The 13,501-nt window shown below is 42.2% G+C and overlaps 1 protein-coding gene across 9 annotated transcripts in view; it reads right to left on the minus strand.

Moving 5' to 3' along the window:
• Positions 1–13,501, minus strand: part of MTM1 (myotubularin 1) — a 125,568-nt gene that overhangs the window by 53,946 nt on the left and 58,121 nt on the right. For all 9 annotated transcript variants that reach the window (XM_058441594.1, XM_058441598.1, XM_032757788.2 and 6 more), the window contains one exon: positions 3,750–3,860. In XM_058441594.1, coding sequence (XP_058297577.1) covers positions 3,750–3,860 — 111 coding nt within the window. The remainder of the gene's footprint in view (positions 1–3,749; positions 3,861–13,501) is intronic.

Genomic DNA, 13,501 nt, shown 5'->3' on the forward strand with positions numbered 1-13,501 from the left:
TGCCTGCCTCGGCCTCCCAAAGTGCCAGGATTACAGGTGTCAAGCCACCACATCCGGCCCTGATATTTTTTTTTAATTATAAAACTATTTTATTCAAACAACTTTTCTAAAGAGTACCTGCTATCAAATATAATCTCAACATTGTCAAACATGTCATTAAAATACAGACGCTCTCTTCCTAAATGACTGACATTTTAAGCTCTCATGCAAGTAATATATTTTTATTCTACAATTTTACCTTCACAGAGTTCCATATAAAGCCACATTAAAGTAGCCCATATTAGTAGTAACTATACTTTTGGAACTAAAAATAAACAGTCAAAACCAGATTTTAAAGGTAGCTTCCAATACATATCTGTTCAATAAGCAGGAAAACTTTGTTTTAAACCAAATCCAAACCAAATAAGCTCCTTTAAATGTCAATTTGTATTACATATACAGATATAACATTCTATCTTATTTCCAAGACTGGAGTTTAAGGTTGTATCTTAAAAAAAAATCAATTACAGTGCTGTGACTGAGTGATGGCTCTGCATTGGAACCCTATGCTCTGCAGTGCACTTTCAACTTTCATTTCAGATAAAGGAGTGCTATGCTGGACCATGAAGCCACTTCAGGAGCGGTACAGACCTAGTTGTTGCCCTCTTGGATATCACAATCTTCATTTTTTTTCAAGGTGCTTTTTCCTTCCTTATCTCAAGAGCACTCTTAATGCTTCCCAAGTTTTCAGTCTGAAGGACCAGCACAGGCTATGGCCTTCACAAGACATCTCCAAACACAAATAGTAGCAAATGAAGTATGAAGAACTAAAGTCTGAGACCACTCATAAAGAACTTGAGATTGAGCACTCTGTATACAGATGACATCTACTAGGCCTTGCCAGCTCCACGATTCCATGCTTTTTTAAAAAGCATGTCAAAGAATAAAGTCCAACAACCCATTCATATCACCTCCCAAGAAAATTGGGATATTAGTTATTGGTTTGTGATGCAATGAACAGTTAAATAAGGGGAATAATCATTTCAATGGGATGATATGCATTAAAAGGGTTTACGACCAGCCACAAGCGCAATACTGGAGAGCTGAGTACTCTCAGGGCTCAGGCCCTGTGACGAACTTTCTTCCTAACAGCCGAACTTTCTTCCTAACAGCCGCAAGTCAGACGCTAACTCTGTAACATCGTTCTCTTCACTGCTTGGCCAGAAATTAGACCATCTCTACATGAATATTTATTCTGATCTATCAGTGATTCAAACAGCTACTTTTAATGTGCCAAAGCACAAGTGATTCAAGTAACTTCTTTTTGCCATCTGATTAAGATGCAATTAAAGACAGAATATTATTTCTTGCCAACAAAACTGAAGTAGAAAAGGCAAATGACTCACAGGTGGCAGATCACCAAATCTGTAACAGAAATAGGAGCACAGACTAACTGGTAAGTTCCACCTGGTTTCCTCAGAGTTTGACTCATCAGGGAAAGATCCACATGGGCTAAGAGTCTCCTAGTGAGACCCTCAGCCTTTTTAACAGCCGGGTCATATGGTGATGTTCCAAGCCTCACTATAGTAAGAGTTGAAAAATACATATCCCTGCTGCAATGACTCTGAAGAGTTGATTTACTGAGGCATCATTTCTAAAGAAACAGCACACATCACTGCTGACTTCAAAATGCCACACTATGTCTTTAAGGCGAGTACATGGGAGTGAGGTGGGGAAGGAAAGAGAAGGCTTTGTGGTGGTATGGTTTTACTTTGCTTTTTTTTTTTTTGTTTGAAAGACTCCACACAGGCACCAGGGGCTGGTATGGGGCCTGCAGGGTAAGAATTTGCATATTCAGAACTACCTTTCTCCTGCTGCTGGACAACATCCTCTGGGCCTTGTATCTACCGTGGGAAAGTTGCTACTGGCAAGCAGAAATCTCTATGTGCATTGCTGGCATAGCCAAATTTATAGGAGTTGTAACTACTTGTTTCAAGAGAGAAATGCGGTTGTATCATGGTTATTGACTGCAGGCGAAAGCTGACCTATGAGAGACAGGACAGTGAGTCTTTTATCTCACCGCAGCAGATTTCCTTTGTATCAATGTCAGGTTTGTTACTGAGAAAATGGAATATGACTCTGTGACGTCAGTGTTTCTGGGGAGATAATTTAGTTACAAGGTTGTGCTACAACATTGTTCTAAGCCATCACCTTTGGGCTCATGCTAACTCCAAAAAATATACATATGTAACATTTCAGAATTATGCTTGGTGAGTTGTTCCTACGCCTTTTGTTCGTGAATAGTCAAGGGTGAAAATGTGCTTTGTCTCATTAATTTTGGGGGGATTGATATTTAAGTACAAGTTTTTCCTATTATAAGGCAGAAAATAGGTTTTTTTAAACCCTGTAAGAATGAAAGTCACCTCAAAACTGTCAATATAGCAACCCCATTTTCCCTTGAGTACTCTAATATTAAACTCTACTCCCATAAATCCTTTTATGCAAAATACAAAAGTCTTCCTTCAAAGTAAATTCCCATGTTTCTAGGCCCCAAAGGGTAGACAGTAGCTGGGATAATAGATAAAGCATTAAGGCAGCTCGAATTAAAACACCACCAAAAAAAAGCTGAGGTGGATGGTAGTGGTGAATTTCAGTTAAGATTTAATAATGGCATTATCCTTTAGTTTCTGATAGAAAAAACGAGTCTTGATCTTTTATAAACTGGAAAGAAAAACACCATATTGTGGCATAATCCAAATATAAGCACACAATGTTGGTTTTGAGAAATCGCAGTGTATGAGACTAGAAAAAGGAGACTTAGTTTTTGGTTCTGGCTCTTTCGCTGGCTCCCTAGGCAACACAAGGCAAGTAATCTCACACAGCAAAGGCCTCACTTCCCTATCAATACAATGAACGACTTGGATTGGCCAGGGGCCAGCAAACTTCAGCCCAGGTCTTCAGATTGACTTTTTTTTTTTTTTTTTAAACACTTCAAAAGGGTTGAAAACACACAAAGAAGAATACACAACAGAAATCTGATGTGGCCCACAAAGCCTAAAATATTTGCTACTGAGCCCTTCACAGAAAAAGTCTGCAAAGCCCTGCACTGGACTAGTGGTTCACAGTCACCTGAGACACTTGAACACATCCCCACCTTCTGGGTCCCAGCCTTCAGAAATTATCTTAGCAAAGTTACCCAACTCTTTGGAGCCTCAGGCTCCCTACAATACACCCATCTCAGAGGGTTGTACTTGAGGATCAAATGCAAAGCACCTAGCATGTGTTCGGATGGACACAAATGCTCAAGACATGGTTACTATCATAGCAAAATGTACCTCTGAAAATGACCTAAGCAAAAGTTACGAAGGTTATTAGAGGTAAGGACACATCCTGTTAATAGAGGGCAAAATCTCTTCTATTCCTCCTTCCTTCATGGTAACACATGACATGAAGGGGCGCCAGGAGTAAGCTGGAGCAAAAACTAAAGTGGTTTAAGAAATTTTATCTATAAAGTTCTCTTCCCACTCAGTCAAGCTAACAAACTGACCAGTTCCTCGAGTCCTTGTATTTGGTGATTGCAGTGGGTCCCTCACGTGGACACTATTTTCCAGGCACTTTTGAAAAGCCTGTTCTTAAGGGAAGAACCATTTTCCAGGGCCTTAGATGAACATGAGATTTTGATTTTTTTCTTCAAATCCACATTAATTGTCTACTATCATTCAACACTAACGTGCCTTGTTCTTTGCATAAGAAAGTATCGAATCTCTTACTTTACAAGTAATATCTAGACCATAGGAATTTTCTCCTCTACTTGTCGCGCCTCCCATTTTCTCAATTCTCGAGATCACACCCAGAGGAACATCAAGTATTAGAGCAGAATCCTGTAATGGACAAAAATACAATAGTCAGTATTTCTGTCAGTATAATTAAAACATCAAAAAACATACAAAAACAACCATATGCTTTCAGAGTGATTTTACTTTGGCCCTTTTAGCACTTTATGAACGAAAATATGATACAGATCACACGACACAGCAAGCATTAAAACAGTCAATTATGCAATCAAAATGCATCCCCAAACATTTGCCATTGTGCACTGCCTCTGGAGTAAAAACTAAACTCCTAGGTACACATTTCCAGGACGTCCGTGATGTCACTTCCAGCCTGTTTCTGTAGGATTCTCTCCCACGATATTCTGCACTCCAACTAAGTAAACTTCTTCATTCTTCACATGCTTCATCTACGATCAAGCCATGTGCTTTGCTCAGGGTGTTCCCTTTGCCTAGAATGATCTGTCTTTCCCAACTACCAAAATTGTCCCCATGACTTTCGCCTTGGCTCAGCAAGCATCACCTCTAATGAGGCCTTGCTTCCCAATTAGATCAGGCAGAATTCATCACTTTTTCCTCGGAAGTTCCATAGCACTTGATTCAGACTGCTGTTAACCACTTGCTTCACTCTGCCTTGTTACCACCAATTTACACATCTGTATTCCCCCGCTAGAGACCAAGCATCTGGAAATGGTGCTTGTCTCTGGCATGGGTGCATTTCCCAAAGCAGAAGGGCTTTAATGCACAGCAAGGCTTCTCCATCATTTGCTATCCAACGCTGGGTGCAAGTGGTCTAGAAGACTGCTGGCATGATGGAATCATGTTAGTCAAGTAATAGCACAGTCATCACCAGGAGATCATCACAGCAGCTGCCATGTAGGAAATATCTCTCTTCTGTGCCAGGTACTACAATACGGGCTTTGCACGCATCATCTCATTTTATCCTCACAACCATTCCAGGACATAGGTGAAGTATCCCCATTTCCTGAGTTTTTCAAAGCTTCAATAACTTGTTTAGTAAGTATAGGGCAGGGTTGAGATTCAAGGCAATGCCTGAAAACACACATTAGAAGTGCCATAAAAATTGTCCTGCTCTTTGATCCAATAATTTCGCTACTAAGAACTTATGGCTATCACTTAACAGAAGGAAGATGTTCAATGGAGCTAGAGGTAGATAACAGGGTAGAAAAAATTATAGTCAACTCACTGGAACAAGTATACAGTTATTAAAATAATTATGGTACATGGAAAAGTAAGTTTAAGTGGGAAAAAGCAGCATATAACATACACGGTGACTACAATAACATGAAATATCTATTTACAGGGACAAAGACATGAAGGGCTACACCATTTTTAATCCAAAATTTTCTTTCATGTTGTGATAGATGAGTTTGAAAAATAAAGAAAAAAATTTTTAAGGGGTATTTGGTTTTTTGTTCTTTAAAAACCTTTGGGGCTACAAATAAAGTTTTTCTTTCCTTTCTCCCCTCTTTTTTTTTTTTAAGAGATAGGTTCTTGCTCTGTTGCTCAGGCTGGAGTACAGTGGCTCACTGCAGCCTCGACATCCCAGGCTCAAGGGATCCTCCCACCTCAGCCTCCCAAGTAGCTGAGACCACAGGCACACACCACCAGCCACAGTTAATTTTTTTTTTTTTTTAGATGAGTCTCACTCTGTCACCCAGGCTGGAGTGCAGTGGCACGATCTCAGCTCACTGCAACCTCCGCCTCCTAGGTTCAAGCAATTCTCCTGCCTCAGCCTCCGGGGTAGCTGGGATTACAGGCATGTGCCACCATGCCTGGCTAATTTTTGTATTTTTAGTAGAGACAGGGTTTTGCCATGTTGGCCAGGCTGGTCTCAAACCCCTGACCTCAGGTAATACATCCGCCTCGGCCTCCCAAAGTTCTAGGATTATAGGCATGAGCCACCATGCCCAGCCAAATTTTTTAAAAGTTTTTTGTAGAGACAGAGTCTTACTATGTTGTCCAGGCTGGTCTCACACTCCTGGGCTCAAGTGATCCTCTCACATCAGCCTCCCAAGTAGCTGGGAGTAGCTGAGACCACAGATGCATGCCACCACGCCCAGCTAATTATTTCGTATTTTTTGTAGAGATGGGGCGGGGGGGTCTCACTATGTTGTCCAGACTGGTCTCAAACTCCTGGGCTCAAGCAATCCTCCTGCCTTGGCCTCCCAAAGTATTGGGATTACATGTGTGAGCCACTGCTCCTGTCCTTTTATATTAAAATACAATACAGAAAATAAGCAGTTATTCATAAAATATAAATGCAGCTCATAGGTTATCTAGAAATTCAAAAAGTGTAAGGCTGTGAGCATCTGTACCATGGAATACCACTCAGCAAGAAAAATGAATGAACTATGGATACATGGAACCTGGAAGAATCTTAAGGGCATCACGTGGAATGAAAATCACCAATCTTTTTCTTGTTTTTTGAGACAGGACCTCACTCGTCACCCAGGCTGAAGTACAGTGGTGTGATCTCAATGCAGCCTCAACCTCCCTGGGCTCAGGTAGCCCTCTCACCTCAGCCTCCCAAGTAGCTGGGACTACAGGTACATGCCACCGCACCTGGCTAATTTTTGTACTTTTGTAGAGGTGGGATTTCACCATGTAGCCCAGGCTGGTCTTGAACTTCTGAGGCTCAAGCCATCCACCTGCGTCAGCCTCCCAGAGTGCTGGGATTACAGGCATGGGCCACCACACTTGGCTGAGAAATGCGAATCTTAAAAGGTAAGGTGTTATATGATTCCTTTTATATAATGTGCTTGAAATGACAAAATTGTAGAGAGGGAACACAGAGAAGTGGTTGCAGAGGTTGAGGGGAGGGACAGTGCGACTCTAAAGGGGCAGCACGAGCGAGTTCTTTTGTGGTGACAGAACAGTTCCTTGTCTTGATTATTGATGGTGGTTACCTGGGATCAAATGCTACAGAACTGTGCGCAAAAGCACACAAAAAGTGAGTGCATGAAAAATACTGCTGAAATTCAAGTATGGTCAGTCTAGTTGTGCCAATCCACTTCCTGGTTTTGATAAAGGGATATAGTTATTGTGGGGAACTCAGTAATAGATACAAAGGACCTCTTCTATTTTTGCAAGTTCTATGAGCTCATAATTATTTCAAAATAAAAAAAAGCAAAAAAGTGTACAAGTATAATTATCATAATGTAGAGAAAATAGTACAAGCTCTTAAGGTGGACAAAACTGGCTCAATCTGAATCCTGACATTTACTAGCTGATAACAGTGGTGAGTTACTATCGCTCAGTCACATTTATCTGAAAGTAGAGATGATTACAGAAAATGAGTTTAAAGTACCTGGCGTCGTGCCTGATGACAGTAGCTAGAAAACAATGGAAGTTATTATTATTACGGCAAAGAATATCTTAGTATTTGGAAGATGTAATTGTGCTCTTCAAATATAGCGGATCAGTATGCTCTAGCAAGCATCTAACAGATCTTACTGTTTGTACCTATAAGGAGCAATGTCACGGGGTAAGACACCTCATGACATGACTGAAACCTAAATGCCCAAAGAGAAAAATACTACTCAGTAACAGTGTACGTATATAAGCAGCAAATTTTCATGTATTTACTTATCAATACAGTGCAGTTATTTAAAACATAGTATCAGTCTGTTATGCTTAGATATACTATGTTGAGATTTGAGTGTCTGTGAATTGTATTCTTAAATGTCAAATTTATACCTAAAATACAGAGAATAGACACTAAATAAGTCTGATACTCTAGTATCAACATGGAAGCAAGGATGTTTGAAAAAAGTGGAAGAATTCAAAGTGAGCTAATGCCTCGCTACTCTTTGTCTCTGTACAGAGGAAACTGTATAGCTCAAAGAGCCCTGGCTCTACACAGAAAAAAGAAAACAGGACACTGAGGAGAACCAGCCAGCTTCTGACCAAAGGCAACCACCGTCTAATGAGGCTATTTGCCACATTCTCCCTGAATGACACATTCAAGATCAGATAACCCAGCAGGCCAAACTGGAAGATCCAGGAATAGGCAAATTAGCTGAACTCTCTGGATACCTGAGTCATCAGTATCTAAATATCATTAAATATTTAAGGATTTTCAAAGGCCCATTCTAACTCAAAAGTCTATGCCTTGTACTTCTAACTACCTAAAGTAATTGACATGTAAGTAGGGGAGTTAAATAAGCTAAAACAATGCATTCTTTCTTTCTCTCTCTCTCTCTGTCTGTCTGTCTCATATACTAAGTAACAGAAACTCTACTGGGCCCTAGGGTTCATGAAGTTAAGACGCAGAGTTGCCCATATGGAGTTCGGGGCCTAGATCTATCTGGGAGATAAGACAATGGACTCAAGTAACTACAATGCCAGGTTGCTAGTGCCAAGAGCCATAGGAAAAGTCCACACAAAGTGGAAGGGGAGGTGAAAGGAGGGCAAGTCATATCTGATGATTAAATAGCATGAAGGTTCTGTGGCAATGACTACATTAAAAATGATCCTTAAAGAATGGATCAAAAGCAACTGGAGATTGGCATTTGAGAAACAAGAGTCACATCAGCTGCACATGTGGGAAAAGCATGGAGAGTTTATTTTAAAAAAATGTAGGCCAGGTTTCAGCGACGGTGATGGGAATTTCCTGGGGAGTACCACAGGGCTAGGATCAGGCAGACTGAGATCTAAAGGATGCTTCTGGAGAACAGGAATGCCATGATTAACTGGTGCTTTATGAAGATTCATCTGGCAGCACTGAGCACTCTGGACTAGCAAGAAGTGGGCTACACCCACTCCTCAAAACCATGAAAGCCAACACTTCAGTACAAGTGAGAGGCTATGAGGATCTGGAAGTGGAGAAGGACCGAGGTAGAAAGCAAAAGAGACTAGCCACTGGGGAAGACTCAAAGACGAATCAGCTTTGGGCCCAGATCTCGGGGATAAACAGTGGTGGTACCACCAAAAGATGTGAAGAACACAGGAGGGGGTTTTAGAGAAAGATGAACATGGCCAGTTTTAGAAACTCTGGGTTTGAGATTATGATAAATGAACCAAGTACAGATATCCAGGAGATGGCTGGATATACAGAGCTGACAAGATCCCAAGGGTACCTCGAACACAAAATGTTCAGAACTAAATGCAGTTCTCTCTCCAAACTACATTATTCTCCAAAGTTCCCTATCTCAGTGGCTGGTTACAAAAGCTAGAAACCTAGGAGTCACCCCTGGCATCCCCTTCTCCAGTATCCTTAAGCCAGTCTCCTATGTCTACCTCTTAAATCAATCTCAACTCTGCTAACCACTCCAATTCTACCAGCAACTTCTCCAGGCCACTGCCGTGGTTGCAGTGGTCTCAAAATCTACTATTATTCCCCCTAGAGTAGCCAGGGTGATCTTTTAGAAGAGCACATCTGATGTTATCACTCCTTGGCTCACACCACTTCGAAAGTGGTGTGAAAAGCTTCAAAAGCTTCTCATTGCTGAACTCTAAAAACTCAAATCCTGACCAGGCGTGGTGGCTCATGCCTGTAATCCCAGCACTTTGGGAGGCCGAGGCGGGTGGATCACCTGAGGTCAGTTCGAGACCAGCCTGGCCAGCATGGTGAAACCCTGTCTCTACTAAAAATACAAAAATCAGCTGGGCGTGGTGGCAGATGCCTGTAATCCCAGCTACTCGGGAGGCTGAGGCAGGAGAATTGCTTGAACCCAGGAGGCGGAGGTTGCAGTGAGCTGAGATCGCACCATTGCCCTCTAGCCTGGGGGACAAGAGCAAGACTTCGTCTCAAAAATAATAATACTACTACTACTACTAATAATAATCATCATCATCATCTTCATCATCATCATCATCCTGGGGAAGGCAATGGGGAGATGTTGGTCAAAGGAGACAAAATTTCAGTTAATAGAAGGAGTAAGTTCCAGAGATCTACTGTACAACATGGTGACTACAACTAACAACTATTGTGTACTGGAAAATTGCTGAGAGTAAATTCTAAATGTTCTGACCACACAAAATACGTATGTGAGGCCATGCTTATGTTAAGTAGCTTGATTGACTCATTCTACAATGTGTATGTATTTCAAAACACGTTGCACATGAGATACACAATTTTTGTCAATTAAAAACTAAAGGGCTGGGCATGGTGGCTTATGCCTGCAATCCCAGCACTTTGGGAGGCAGAGGCAGGCAGATCGCTTGAGCCAAGGAGTTTGAGACCAGCCTGGGCAACACAGCAAGACCCTATCTCTACAAAAAAAAAAAAAATTAGCTGGCCATGGTAGTGTGCAGCTCTAGTCCCAGCTACTCAGGAAGTTGAGGTGGGAGGACTGCTTGAGCTCAGGAGGTCATGGCTGCAGTGAGCTATGATTGCACCACTGCACTCCAGCCTGGACAACAGTGAGACCCTGTCTCCAATCAATCAATCCAATGAATAAATGAAAAAATAAAAACTCCAAATCCTGAACAAGGTGGGCAAGGCCGAGGACATCTGGCCACTATCTACCTCTCTTACCTCATCTCTTGCCATTCTCCCCCAACTCAGCCATACTGTCATCTTTCATGCTTCCTTTGGTCTCAGGTCCTCTCATATGCTGTTCTCTCAGCTTCTTCTCACCTCCCCAGCCCCTGCCTCACATCTAGGGAACTTATATGTATTCTTCAGACCCCAGGTCAAGCATCATTTTCTCAGGACAATTTCTCAGGCTCCTGAAACTATTGTGCCCCTGTACTACTCCCATGCAACACTGATCACAGCTTGTTATTATATATTGGCGTGATTATCAGAAGAATGTTTATCAATCCCATGAGAACTATAAGCTTCGTGAGGGAGAAACTGTGTCTGCTGTGCTCACCATCATATCCTAGCACCTGGCATAGTGCTTAACACATACTGGACTCTCAGATATTCAATGAATACAGAATGAAAGATTGGAACTGGAGCTAGACAATTAGTTGGAAAGCAACTGACAATGGAGAAAAAAGAGGGTGAGGACAGAACTCTGGGGAAAATAATATTTAGGAGGTAGGAAAGAAAAAATGAGCCGCATAGAAGGCAAAAGGCAGAAATGAGAGGAGAGCCAAGAAGGTATAGGGAAAAGGATAAAGGAAGGAGCAGTCAACAGAATCAATCCCTGCATAGAAATTTAAAAGTCAAGAACTCAACCAAGGCCACTGGAATTGAGCAGTAAAGTAGTTTCAATACAGAACAGAAGCCAGGCCACAAGAAGTAAGGAGTCAATAGTATGGAAGTGGAAGCAGCATGTGTGGACTAATTTTTAAGGAAGTTTGTCCAATAAGGGGAAGAAAGAGGATGATAGTATCAGTGGTAGCAGGAATACAAGAAGGTGTTTTCAAATAAAGATACTTGGGCAAGGCTGGGTACAGTGGCTCGCGCCTGTAATCCAAGCACTTTGGGAGGCTGAGGTGGGCAGATTACTTGAGGTCAGGAGTCCAAGACCAGCCTGGCCTACATAATGAAACAATGTCTCTACTAAAAATACAAAAATTAACTGGGTGTGGTGGTGCATGTCTGTAATCCCAGCTACTCGGGAAGCTGAGGTGGAAGAATCTCTTGAACCCAAGAGGTGGAGGCTGCAGTGAGCCGAGATTATGCCACTGCACTCCAACCTGGGCAACAGAGACGTCTCAAAATGGAAGGGAGGGGAGGGGAGGGGAGGGGGGAGGGGGAGGGGGGGGGGGGGGAGGGGGAGGGGTGGGGGAGGGAAGGGAGGGAAGGGAAGGAAGTTGAGCAGATTCACAGAGCGGGGGGAAGGAGAATCAAAAATGATGAAAACCAAAAATGTAAGACACAGAATAACCAATGGGGAACTAAGACTCCAGAGGAGAAAGGTTTAAAGAATGGGATTCGGCCAGGCGCGGTGGCTCACGCTTGTAATCCCAGCACTTTGGGAGGCCGAGGCAGGCGGATCACGAGGTCAGGAGATCAAGACCACGATGAAACCCCGACTCTACTAAAAATACAAAAAAATTAGCCGAGCGTGGTGGCGGGCGCCTGTAGTCCCAGCTACTCGGAGAGGCTGAGGCAGGAGAATGGCGTGAACCCGGGAGGCGGAGCTTGCAGTGAGCAGAGATTGTGCCACTGCACTCCAGCCTGGGCGACAGAGCGAGACTCCGTCTCAAAAAAAAAAAAAAAGAATAGGATTCACTTTGGAAAATAAGATGTCTGATTCCTTCCTCTCAGATGGGAGGGAAGGAAGAAAAGATGGGTGAAGGTAGACCTCCTTAGGTGGTGACAAGGGGACTTTTCAACAGAACAAGAGATGAGGTCAGCTAAAAAGCATGAAAGGTTTGTCACTGTAGTGGTGGAAGGTGTAGTGAGAAGTCAATCTGAGACAGAAGGAATTGCCAAAGCAGCGATGAGACCCTTTCTAAAAGCCTGAACTTGTAGTGGAACTAATTAATTAAACCTGTTATGTGACTTTCAACATCAGGGCTTAGTAGCTTACAGACCCTAAAGTTTGGGGATTAGCATGGGGACAACGGACAAAGGAACCAAGGGTATTGGCAGGAATTAGGTTTGTTTGTTTTTTTTTTTTAACGTGAAGAAAGCATTCATTTTGCAGCAGCAATATAAGAAGATGATTTAAGACTAGAAGTTTAAAATAATACCTATAGCATGGATCCTATGCTCCCACTGATGTTCTGATTTATGGACAGACTAGGGTGTTTTATTATAGTCTATTTAGCATTATTTCACCTACTATAAAATGAAAAGAGGTGCCAAATCCACTAGAGAGAAGGACCTGAAAAGGACAGTCTTGAAAAGTTTCCAATGCTTTTTTTTTTTTTTTTTTTTTTTTCTTCAAGGAAAAAATACTACAGGAATCCTTTTTGGTTGTGCTTGTAATTAAGTGCACTGGCCTTCCCTCTGAAAAAGAATATAGGTCTGGCTTTGAAATGCTCACACTGAAAGGTAAACTCTGCCTCCCTTCCTGGTAGTATCCAAGGCTTACAGATCCAATGACAGCCACCAATAGAGATGAGGAAACCTGAGTACTGCCGCATTTGTTCCATGCCCAGCTCTTAGATGGCACGACACCCAGCACCCATCTGAAAGCCATTTCACAACCAGGTATTTGAGACAGAGTTTGACAGACATGTAAACTGCCCACTCGTCTTGATTCTCCAAATATTACCTTTGCACTGGCAACTCATCAGAAAAACAAAGTAGGCCACATTATATAGTTCTTCACAGAAGCACCTTTACCAACTAAAAGTTAACACTGTATGCTCCATCTTTATAGAGAATCAACAAAAGAGCCATCAAATTGAAAAGGATTCAAGAATCTTTGGGTAATACACTGCCTGAAGAATTGAATCACTGTGTCACTATCTTTTAGAGAAAAGCCAAACAACAAATTTGTCCTTGACTTTAATCCAGGAAGAATGTGCTGTTTCTGACTTGTCTTCAGAAAATGAAAACTCTATATCCAACATGTTTCTCACCCTGCCAGCAGTCCTGAACCTAGAGCCAAATTATACTGCCCAAGGGTTATGATCTGCTCAACTGGAAGCCTTAAAAGCCCCCATTCCTTTAGCTTCCTCCACATTTCCTATATTCCATTCTATTTTAAAAAGGGATGTGTGAAATGACCAGGAGTGAGAAATACTAACTTTTGGATGGTGATTACCTCTGCTGTGAAGAGGGAGGAAAGGATGGGATTCCTTCAGCTGGGTGGTGG

Source organism: Hylobates moloch, unplaced genomic scaffold (assembly GCF_009828535.3).
Source record: "Hylobates moloch isolate HMO894 unplaced genomic scaffold, HMol_V3 SCAFFOLD_7, whole genome shotgun sequence".
Lineage (NCBI taxonomy): Eukaryota > Metazoa > Chordata > Mammalia > Primates > Hylobatidae > Hylobates > Hylobates moloch.